This window comes from Podarcis cretensis (genome assembly GCF_951804945.1).
Source record: "Podarcis cretensis genome assembly, chromosome: 2".
In the NCBI taxonomy this organism is placed as follows: Eukaryota; Metazoa; Chordata; class Lepidosauria; order Squamata; family Lacertidae; genus Podarcis; species Podarcis cretensis.
Window position 1 is genome coordinate 72,843,200 of NC_137171.1, and position 11,488 is coordinate 72,854,687.

The 11,488-nt window shown below is 45.7% G+C and overlaps 1 protein-coding gene across 2 annotated transcripts; it reads right to left on the minus strand.

Moving 5' to 3' along the window:
• Positions 1–1,650: 1,650 nt before the first annotated feature.
• On the minus strand, positions 1,651–10,810 carry HYAL1 (hyaluronidase 1). Of its 2 annotated transcripts, XR_013835569.1 has the most exons (5): positions 10,484–10,810; positions 6,760–8,256; positions 4,296–4,385; positions 2,125–3,223; positions 1,651–2,092 (listed from the first exon to the last, which is right to left on the minus strand). XR_013835569.1 is itself a non-coding variant. In XM_079964442.1 (4 exons), the coding sequence occupies exons 2-4, from the start codon at positions 7,681–7,683 to the stop codon at positions 2,909–2,911; spliced, it is 1,329 nt and encodes a 442-aa protein (XP_079820568.1). In that variant the 5' UTR covers positions 7,684–8,256; positions 10,484–10,810; the 3' UTR covers positions 1,651–2,908. The 2 variants fall into 2 exon arrangements, 1 of the variants encoding a protein (XP_079820568.1); XM_079964442.1 differs by having other exon boundaries at positions 1,651–3,223.
• Positions 10,811–11,488: the final 678 nt, after the last annotated feature.

Below are 11,488 nucleotides of genomic sequence, written 5' to 3' on the forward strand. Positions count from 1 at the left end.
AGAAAGACGCCCAGTTTCTTCTTCTGGAGGCCACAGCGCCGTGTAGCGGCTAGGAAATTTCTTCCTCAGGAGAGCCTCCCGCTCCCCCCCCCACCCCATCGCGTCTTGGCTTTTTCAACCGCGCGTCTAGAAGCATGTGTGCACTCGGAAGACGCGCGTGCTTCGTGAAGGGGAGATTAATGCATTTTGTGCGAGTGCAATCCCCAGAAGAGATGAAATTCGACTGTCCGCTATGCAGTTGGAGACACCCTTTGAAACCCTTGTTTTGCTTGGAAGAGGCATCTGTTCAATTTAGCATAGACTTAATAGATTTAGTAAAGGGACGCAGGTGGCGCTGTGGGTTAAAGCCTCAGTGCCTAGGACTTGCCGATCGAAAGGTCGGCGGTTCGAATCCCTGCGGCGGGGTGCGCTCCCGCTGCTCGGTCCCAGCGCCTGCCAACCTAGCAGTTCGAAAGCACCTCCGGGTGCAAATAGATAAATAGGGACCGCTTACCAGCGGGAAGGTAAACGGCGTTTCCGTGTGCGGCTCTGGCTTGCCAGAGCAGCGATGTTACGCTGGCCACGTGACCCGGAAGTGTCTCCGGACAGCGCTGGCCCCTGGCCTCTTAAGTGAGATGGGCGCACAACCCCAGAGTCTGTCAAGACTGGCCCGTACGGGCAGGGGTACCTTTACCTTTACCTTAATAGATTTAGTAAGCATACGTTAGTAAAATTAGGTACAACACAAATATTATTACTTAGTTTTTAGTTTTTCTTACAGAAAACCCTGGCAGGATGTGAAGAACATTACCTGAAGCATCAGTTAGCAGTACACCATTTCTGTTTTCCTTCATGATACAGGCTTCAATCCTATGCAAACTCACCTGGTAGTAAGCCCCACTCAACTCAAGGGAGCAGACATTTAAAGCACTGCATTGTTTTTCAGCTACATACTGGAAGTACTCATATTAGCATATGTTTTTATTTGATAGACAGTAGGTAGGTTAGTTTATTATATGTCCTTTCCCAGACTCAGTTCTTAAGAAGGATGGAAAGACCTGTTGTCATTGGTTCCCAGGGGTAGTGTAGACAGGCATGCTTTTACTCAGATCTCCAGGATTTCAGAAGAATTTCAGAAGAATTTGCACTTCCACAGTAGGACACCGCAGGGAGGGGCCTGCTGTCACTCTACCTGTCAATTGCTTTTCAAAAGGTGCTGAGCCACTGCACCTGGCATTCCTTGGTTCACAAACTGCTAGGGAAATCAGGACTAGCTTCCAGCTGCCTTATCCTGGTCCAAGCTCAAAGTAACTTGATTGTTTCCCTGGCAGACCACCCCTAACTTCCTCAAACCCAAGAACTCTGAGACCAAGGGCACTGTGCATGTCCCAGACAGTTCCCTTGTAAGTTACTCAGAGTGTAAAGATAGCCCACACTCCCTGAGCCCTTCCCAGATCTCAGAAGAGCATGCTGGTCTCTTATACTCTGATCTTAAACTTTCAGTAGCATAAATTCCAAGCATCTCTAGGCACATGGTTACGGTGGAACCCAGGTAGACAAAATAACCTTCCACCTCCACTCCTTCATGGTCTCCTGAGAAAGTCGGATGCCAATATAAGACAGGGGAGGCTTCTAAAACTCTGAGGCTGGGAATAACACACACGTCAGTGGTCAGCTTAGGAAACTTTATTAAATCTTTATGAAAGGTAAAGGAAAAGCAGGCAGAAGGTCGAAACAGAATACAAAATAAACCAGGACACTGTGGCTCTAAAACTAGACTAATCCTAGCCTAGCCATTACAATATGATTCTAATTTATTTATGAATAGACAACAAAGATGATCAGCTTTGCATAAAGTCCAGTCTGAATCCCGGATGGTGGGAGGGAACACAGAGGCAGCTAAGCTTTCTTAAAGGTTCTCTCTCCCTTGTCTTCTTGAGGGAGTGACTTCTGACAACTGCTGACCAAGGGGGCCGCTGTAGTCTCTCAGGTAGGCGTCTTAGGTGCCCTCCTTAAAACTGAAGAGAATTGGCAGGAGATACTTGACAAACTGGCTTAGAGAAATGGTGGGGCAAATCAGGGCCTTTCTCCGCAGTCCTAACAACTAACAAGTCTGAGAATAATTTCAGATCTCCTGCTTGAAACACAAAGTCTACTCCTGAAGACAGCCAGGAGGGCTCTTGGAGAGCAGAAGTCATATGTGAGATAGGACAGAGTGTTGTGAAATATTACAATGGCAGGCCAGCAATGTATCTAATAGGCATTTAACAGTTTGATTTAAACACATGCACACTGGTCTATTGATACGCATGCACATTGTTAGTTTTTTATAAGGACAAGCGGTGTCCTATAGTGCAGCCATGCCTGAAAAGCATTCCCTCTCTCAGTCTACTTCTGAGTAGATTGCATATTTCAGGAGAAAGCCAAGTATGTGCTTCTGGGGAAAGTATGTATAAGCACATGTTGACCAGAAGGTAAATGTGGAGATCCTCTCATAAGTGTGTAGTGGTGAGGGGAGAGAGAGAGAAGAGATTTTTATATCCCTAAGGAGTACAGGCTGGTGCAATGTGCCTTTCCTGCAGCTTTCCTTGCCAATTACTGTATTTTTCGCTCCATAAGACACACTTTTTTCCTCCTAAAAAGTAAGGGGAGTGAATGCCTACGGACGGTGGTGGGATCCCGCTGCAGTTGCGAGCAGAGGATCCATGGCTCCCCTTCCTTCCCTCCTCTGAGGCTCGCTTTAAAGCAGCAAAGCAGACAGGAGCTGCCCGCTTTGCTGCTTTAAATAGTTTAGTACAACATTTGATTCAGAATATTTTTTTTCATGTTTTCCTCCTCTAAAAACTAGGTGTGTCTTATGGTCAGGTGCATCTTATGGAGCAAAAAATATGGTAAGTGCCTATGCAAACAGATAAGGTGCCTCTTTCTCTTAAGTTGACTTTTTCTCACACCGCGAGCCTTCCCAGCCGCTATAACATTGGCATGCGAATTCTTTGGCCATCTGGACTTGCTCCTTCGCTGACATCTGACCCCTGACAACAAAGCGTGGCTCTTCTGAATGCCTCTGAATAGAGAAGCTGGCAGGAGTGAGGTGCAGAAAAGCATCGAGGTGCCCGTCCTGCCGCACACAGCGGCCGTTCTTTGAACACAAAATCTGGCTACACAGCCTGGTGCTGCTGGTCACGTTTACAATGTACGGACCAAGGACAGCGTCCACGTACTTCTTCACATCGAGGCAGGCTTCCTGAAAGGGGCAAAACCAAGTCCAGGGGAAGAAAGTTAGCATTTTCCCATTCCAAGTGGGCAACAGCCAAGTTCCTTCAACACATTCTTGCTGTTGTAGGACCAAACCTTTAAGAGCATGAATGGGAGGATTCCTCCTGCCACTGCCTGATCTCCAAGCCCCATATTTAGTCCCCCATGAGTTACTCACAAAGCGAGACCAACATCAACACACACCTAATCGCAGAACTAACAAAATTAGCCATTCGCCTTCATGACCTTAATCTGTATTTTTATTTTTTTAACAGTGTCTTATGTTTTTAACCTTGTATACCACCCTGATAATTTGTGATGTGGCAGTGCAGACTTTTATAAATATAAATAAAGAAGCCTGGCTGGCTAGCTGACTTGATGATGCAAAAGGACTACCACTAACCCCATCCAAGCTAATAACGGCATCCTACCCCAGAGGTTCTCCTTTAACCTATACATTTGTGAATATAAAAAGTTTTGCAAAGAGGCAATAAGGTTCCAGGGCACATTCAGGACTGTCCCCTTCAACATAGACTCGCCGGTCTAAACTGGTACTTCCCATCATTTGGTAAAGGAGGAGAAAAGCAAGTCAAAAAATAAGGATGCTTCACCTCTCTCTTAAGGGACTTGCAAATCTGAGCACCTCATAGTCACAGATTTATTCACAATCACAAGGCTGCTACCGTAACTCACAGGTTGATGTACAAAAGCAGAGAGAAATTTATGTACTGCTTGGTTGTAAGAAAACAAAACAAAACTCTGCTCCATAGCTACAGGATCCTGCTGCTGTCCCCTGACTGGTTCACTTATTTGGCCTCATTTTTATTCCTCAAGGAGCCCAAGGTAACACATAAAGTTCTTCCACCCTTCCCCAATTTATCCTCACAAGAACCGTGCAGGGTAAGTTGGGCCAAGATACTGTGACTGGCTCCAAGACCCCCCAGCAACTTCCATGGCTGAATGAGGATCTGAACCTGGGACTCAACAGTCAGGCTCCCGACACTCCAACCACTGAACCACACTGGCTTCCACTCCCAATCCTGCTCCTCTGCATCACTCACCTCAGAGTTACTGTCATTTGTGCTCCCCCACAAGATGACCCCGGCAGCACCTTGAGAAGCACTCTCACCAATGGTGTGGACCAGATCCTCCTGCAGAACAAGCAGAGCAAAAACAGTGAGTTCACCAGTAGTCTCTTCTCTGACATCTGGATTTGCATGCCCATCATTGGGTCCTTCTTGGTCCATTAAAACCAGAGGTGATGAACCAGTGACTTCTAGAACTCTAGCTCCCATTAGCCCTGGCCAGCATGACAATGGCAGGGGCGATGGGGAGTTATAGTTGAGCAACATCTGGATGGCCACATGTTCCCCACCCCTCCTTAAGACACTATGGGTTATGGGCAGAAGCAGCAACACTCTGGGTATCTTGGCCATACTTAGGATTATGTATTAGGAAAGGAATCAGGAAATGATCAGTGATTAAACATTTAGCCTGTTGCCTTTAACAAAGTGTTTAAAAAATAAACCTTCTTTTGGAGATCTAACTCCTTCTCCTCAGTGGCTCCTTTGTTAATTGACCTTTGTGTGGATGGCCTTCAAATCCATCTGTTTCTCTCGGATCACTTGTCTCAAGATATCTTTCTGATCTGACACTTCCTCGTGGACATGCCAGTATTATTATTACAGGCCCGTCTCCCAGGCATGCAATGCTTTTCTGAGTCATCTTCAAATTCCTCCACAGTCAAGTCATCGCCCTGTGTCGATGCTCCTTCCTCTTCAACGTTCTTAGAAACCACCTGATTCCTCCTCTCATCCATGCTCTGGTCACATCCTGCCTTTGCTGCTACAAATCCTGCTGCTCATCACTCTCTGGTCCTCTCTCCATTTCAGCAAATTCAGAAAGCCTCAGCTAAAACGATCCCTCTCTCTAAAGATCCTGTAGTAAAATTATTTGGATATGTAAAGTATAGTGTACTAGAAAATGATTTAGAGATGGTGATTACTTTGCTAACAGCAGCCAGGCTCACAATATGACAGAGCCATCCACTGGCACATTGAGTTAATTGGATAGGCAACGAGAACACAAATTCATTGAGAAGGGAAGTTTGTTCGTCTCTTATCAGAACAACAAAGTTCAGGATTCAGCAAAAACCTATATTTGCCACTGGTTTAATCTCTTGGAGTATGATTATTTATTATTATTTATTTAATAAATGTAAACACCTCTTGATTATTTAAAAAAAAACCCTCAAAGCAGTTTACAAAATTGGAAGTACAGATCAGGAAATTTAAATACAAGAAGCATTGTACAGCAATATGCTTAGTATGCTCAGCAGGAAGAGGGAATCATATGTTTTTAATTATGTGAATATTTCTTAGTATACGATATTTATACTGGCCTGTTTTCACACTGACTTTGTTCTGTGCAGGCATGGGGAGGGGGAGCAGAAGTGTTTTTCAGAGCTTGATTGTGAGGAGATGCTCACTATGTGGAGATAGTGTGAGAGGAGCCTGGGCTTTGCAGTCACCACCCACCCCAAACCTTCCCTATGAAAGGGGCACAAGGTGAGAAAAGGGTAGAAGAAGCAGTGGGAGGGGGAGCAATGGTGTCTTGAAAAAGCCTGATCCGAAATGAAGCTCTGGCTCGTTTCCCTGCTACTCCCTACTAAGTATATGGAAGAAGCTCTCCCCCTCTGTTGTGTCACCATTGCAGTGTTTCATCTCTTCCTTTAAATTCATTCTTAAAATAGCTTCCCTCCCCTTTCTTTCATGGGCTCCCCTAGATTCACTTGTTCCATGCCTCTCACTAGCTAACTCCTCTACAGCCTTTCTTCCAAAACATCCTCACCCCACCCCCCTACACCCCAAATCAAAGCTTATTTTCTCCTTAGTCCTGCCCATTACTGACAAACTTAAGTCTGCTGGGCAGGGACTGTGCTAGTTTGAGGTTTTGCAGTACATTTTCATTACTGACACAACACCAACATTTATATGTTTTTTTAAAAAAACCCGATTTTCTTAAAAGAAATCTGAAATAGGAATAGTTTGATATTTTTCTTTCATAATATTTACTTATAAAATGGGGGGAAATTAAAATACATAACAACATTTGAAAACACAAGAATTTTCAACATTGGCTTATTGAAAAACAAGAGCCTTCACAATATTTCTGACCAAAAATAAAAGTGTGACATATACCAGAAACAGTTGCAAAAGGGAGAACAACAACAGAGTTTTTGCTTAACCAGGAGAAATGTTATGAACATCTAAATGTTGGGGTGTTTTTCTCAAAATGAAATATCAGAATATTAATATTAATATTAGAAATATTTGACATGGCTACCGCTCATTCCCAGGGAAATCACTGTAGCAGATTCTTAATGGCAACTGCACACACTGAAGCCAAGATTCTCCAAGCATCCCAACAGAGAAGTATCTCCCACTTCCATGTTGTGTTTTCAGGTTAAGTACTTATTGGCAAAGATTGATCGTATTCTGCATTGGGACATCTGGGAAAGCTTACCTGTGACAGGAAGCTCTGTGTCTGTGTGAACTGATATTCAATGGAAGCATAAGGCAAGACTGGGATGCTTCCATTCCCCGTCTGGTTCACTATCCTGAATGCCTCTTGGACTCGATGACGGACAAACTCAAGAGTCTTGTTGAGGAATCTGAGCTCTTTGGGAAGATAAATGCTGGGATAGAGAGCTCGGCTTTGGTTCCACAGCCACTGCAATTCATCATTCCTCTGCTTCTCAATCTCTGGACATTCTCCGGTGTAATCGGTGCTTTTGTATTCATTGTTATAGCAGTCAGGGAAGCCATAGAAGCCCCAGAAACCCTCCGGCCTCAGGCTTCGGCCAAGCGCCAAAGTCAGCTCCATGAACGCCCGACTCATTTGCTCGAATTCTCGCTTAGCTTCCCTAGCCACCTTATCAGCAGGCCAGTCGGGGTGCTGCTCCTTCACCAGCTCTATGGATTTATTCTGGTAGATCTGCATGGAGTCCCAGTTGCGAACCCACAAGGGACGCCAGCTCTCCCAGTCCACAACCGCCAGACCTTTGAAACCTGCCTCCGAAATTGTTTTTTCAATATCTTGCCCAGTCTTCCAAAGATGACTATTGAGGCTGGCGTTTTGGGGGGTGCCCCCATTGACTGCTGTGCCGTTCTCAGTGTAGTATGGATAATATCCTAACCTGTTGCTGTAGAAAAGGGTAATGTCGCTCCCTGTGAATGATTCGTTCTGGTTGGCAACCACATCAAAAATCCCCAAGTCAAGGGATACTCTGTATTTCTCTTCACATTCTTGACTGGGAGCATTCCAGACAGTGATGAATGGGTGATCCAGTATTACAGGGCCTCCACCAGCCATTCGACGGCTCCAAGCCACTGAGAAAACATCCAGCAAGCAGACCCACAGTGTCAAGTATGCTGTAATAACTGCCATTTTGAAGCCGATTTCCTAAGATACCTTTGGAAATTGCTCTAGGCTTTCACCTCCTTTTCAGCACCACCTGCTTCTGGCAGAATAATGTCCCTTCCAGCAAATGGGGAAGTAACCTCAGCAGAGAGGCAGCAGGGAGAGAAGTTATCAGAGTCAGCAGTTTGCTCTTCTTACCCCATCTCTCAAGAGGAAGAAGCTATAACAGAGGAGAGCTTGTTGGTCTTCATAATTTTCCTCCTCTGTTTCCAGATTCTTCCAGAAGCAAACCAAGCAGAAAATACATGTCAGAGCCCTACAATGGAAATGTTGCTGGGACTGACCTTTGGTCTTTGCTTATCCAGTGACTTTGACAAACATTTTGATAGTGTTGGCAGAGTGGGCAAAGGGATCCTTATCCCTTGGACTGCCAGTTCTTTGGTTAGCAGGTTTGGCTAATCTCTCTGTTTCCATCTTCAAGCAGAATCATGTTCCTCCTCTTCTGGATCATTGCAGGGTCATTCTACAGAGGCGGCCCTCACAATGAGGAGGCTGGATGTGTCCAAATAGACAGGACCCTCTGACTGCAGGTTAAATCTCCTATGGTGAAAAAGGGAAGCATCAAGGCAAAACAGGGATCAAATAATTGTACTGATGTAGCACATTTCAAGTGTTCAGAGCATTTCAACAAAATATTACCTCAGAAATCCTTAAAGCAGCCCTGAAAGGTATTACTTTCTCAGCACCCTTTACAAGTTACAGTTTCCAGGATCTTTTGTGGGAAACCATTAATGTTTGAAGTGGCATGAGAGTGCTTTAAATGTATGGAGCGAGCGATGGTGGTCTTGTTTCAGTATCAGCAACAGGAGAGCTTCCTCCAGCACACCTGGGGACAGCAGCATAGTTACGGGAATGCAAAACAAGCCACATGGCATAGGTCAGGGGTGCCCAAACTTTTTCAAAGAGGGCCAGATTTGTTGAAGAGAACATGCGTGAGGGCCGACCAAAATTGATGAGCTTTTTTTAGGATTTCACTCCAAGAAATAAACTGCCACAGGGGCTGGGTTAGGCCCCCCAAAACAGACTTTGGACATGCCTGGAATAGGTAACTCTGTCCCCCAGCAGAAGGACACAGCCAGAGGGCATAAGAAAAAGGGCTGTGGAGCTGCTACCATTGGCCCCTCTTCCTTGCATGTGTCTATTGAGGCAATCAGCTCTCTCTGCCTAAAAATACAGTCAACTTTGTAGAGAAGCTTCGAGTCGTTAGTTGCATTGGAAGAGTCAATAATGTTGCCACAGACTCTACTTATAATCAAACAGTTCTGAAACCCACCCACCCACTTCAAACAGCAATCTGAGATAAACATGAGGGGGGGGATTCACATCATTTTCTACAGATGCTAGGTGGACATCTTGCTACTTGTTTGCATAAAGTACAGTACTGACAGGAAAAGTAAGTAGAGGTGACTGAGAAAGAATAAGTATGTAGGCGTGGATAGTTAAGAATGTATTTCATCCTAATATTGCACCCCTAGCTGCCATTCTTTGAAAGCATTTTCCCTCCTTGGTACTTAGGAGGCTGTTCAAGCACTTAATCTCATTCACTATAGCAAGACCAAGTCATGTGAGATTATTTGAGCCTGCCAGTCATTAGCAATCACTGACCACCAGTGACAGAGCTGGATCACAGGAGGAAGAGAGTAGGAAGGAAAAAAACAAGCTCCCAGGACAATACCACTACAGTATGGGAAGTGGCCCATGAAGACACTCACAGGCATAAGAGTAGGGAGATAGTCTACGAACTGTTGGTCCTGGCGATCATGACGATGAAACATTTGTAGAGTACAGTGGTACCTCGGGTTACATACGCTTCAGGTTACAGACTCCACTAACCCAGAAATAGTGCTTCAGGTTAAGAACTTTGCTCAGGATGAGAACAGAAATTGTGCTCCAGCGGTGCGGTTGCAGTGGGAGGCCCCATTAGCTAAAGTGGTGCTTCGGGTTAAGAACAGTTTCAGGTTAAGAACGGACCTCCGGAACGAATTAAGTACTTAACCCAAGGTACCACTGTAATAAATTCTGGAAGAGCTGCAGCAAAAACAAGTCTCTTGTGGAACTTTATGAGTTGTAATCAAGCAAAGCATTGACATTCCCTCCCCCCCCGCCCATATCACTGCAGACAGATGCTATGGTGGCCTTTTTCTATGCACTCTAATTCTGAGCTTAAGGAATCTAATTTAGATGCCAATTAGATCAAAGTGATGCATCAGCAATTTCCTTATTTTTATTTATAGATGCACAGGGGGGCTTTGCAAAGTATTTCAGGCTTTCAGCAACAAGGCTCAAATGTAAACTTTGACAGAGAATAAAGGCTGGGGAATGGAAACTCATTGGTGTTGTATAACTCTTAAGATCTAAGTACCATGAGTAATCTAGCCCTGAACTATGTAATCAGACAGACAGTTATTTCCAAGTTTCATCAGAATTCTTTCCCACCCTTGTTAGCTGGAGTAACTGGTGACTGAAGCCAGAATTAAAAGTGCGGTTTTTGAAATAAAAAAAAATTAAAGAAGATTTTTAAAAATGATTGCTAAACCATTCCCCTCTTGAATTATGAAACAACACATTGTTTCATGCAGTGCAGGACAAGAGGTCTTGAGAATTCCGAACTCACTGGCAGACGCTTGGAGCAACCGGCCAGAAATTTTGGGTGGGAGTGTTTCATTACCGTGAAGGCTGACGGCTCCCGCAAATAGAGGGGATGGGAATTAATCGCCAGGAAACGTGCGAGGAAAAAATACCGCACATTAAAAAAAGAGAGACTTACCGGCTCCTGGGGAAGCGGAATATTCCCCAACCCCGCCCCTTTCCCAAACTTTCGGCCAATGGGGATGGAGAGCGGGGACGTCACTTCCAATACAGGACGGAGGGGGCGCGTGGGTGCTCGCCAGCTTCATACACGTTCATGGGTGGGATTGAAAGGCGCGTTTTTGCGGGAGGGGAAAGGAAAGTTGGCGGGGACAGGCGGGGTGGATGAGGAAGAAAGGGTGGGAGACCCGGGGTAGGGCGGGGGTGTTGCTCGAAGCGTTTCTCGTGATGCCCTTGTTGTAAATCTAGCGGGCAAATCCGACTATTATGCTGCACCCCCATGGAGACCGGAGCGAAAGTGAAGGATTCAGAATTCCGACGCAACCACTGTACACGTGTAAAGTTATATTGCCGTACGAGGCTTCCGCGCCGCCCATTTCTGTTTTCCAGGAAGAGGGTCGAGAGGGAAATCGCTCTTTTTCTCTCCCGGGCGCGCTGTTTTGGAGGTCGGGGCCATGGGGGGGGCGCTGATCGGCAGAGGGCAGCAGCGATCCCACGCCTGCAACCCGGGAGGGCGAGGCGCAAGGCGGGGGAACAAATCCCTCTTTCCTTCGGAGTCTGGTTTCTATTATGCAGCCTGTCCCGCTTGCTTGGGCTCCGAGGAGGGGGCGGAAGGGGTTTCGGCGAAAGGAAACAATTAAGCTCTGCAGCTTCTGGAGGCAAAAGCCCGGGCTGTGCAGCTGTGGACCGTGGAGGCTTAACTCTTCCCTCTCCAGGACGGGCGATGCAAACCTATAAATTACTAGAATTTTAAATTTCACAAAGGCAAGCCAATGACTTTCCCGTTCAGATCTCTCACCTGCACCGATAGCTGCTCGACGGGAGCCTGGATGATGCAGAGCAATCGAAAGTGGGCAATTCAAAGAGGCAGCATTTTTAAAAGTGATAAAAGACGCAGGCAATCAATGGGGAGAGTGACCTGATGGGTACTGTGCTGTATTTGAAGCCACAAAAATTAGACTGA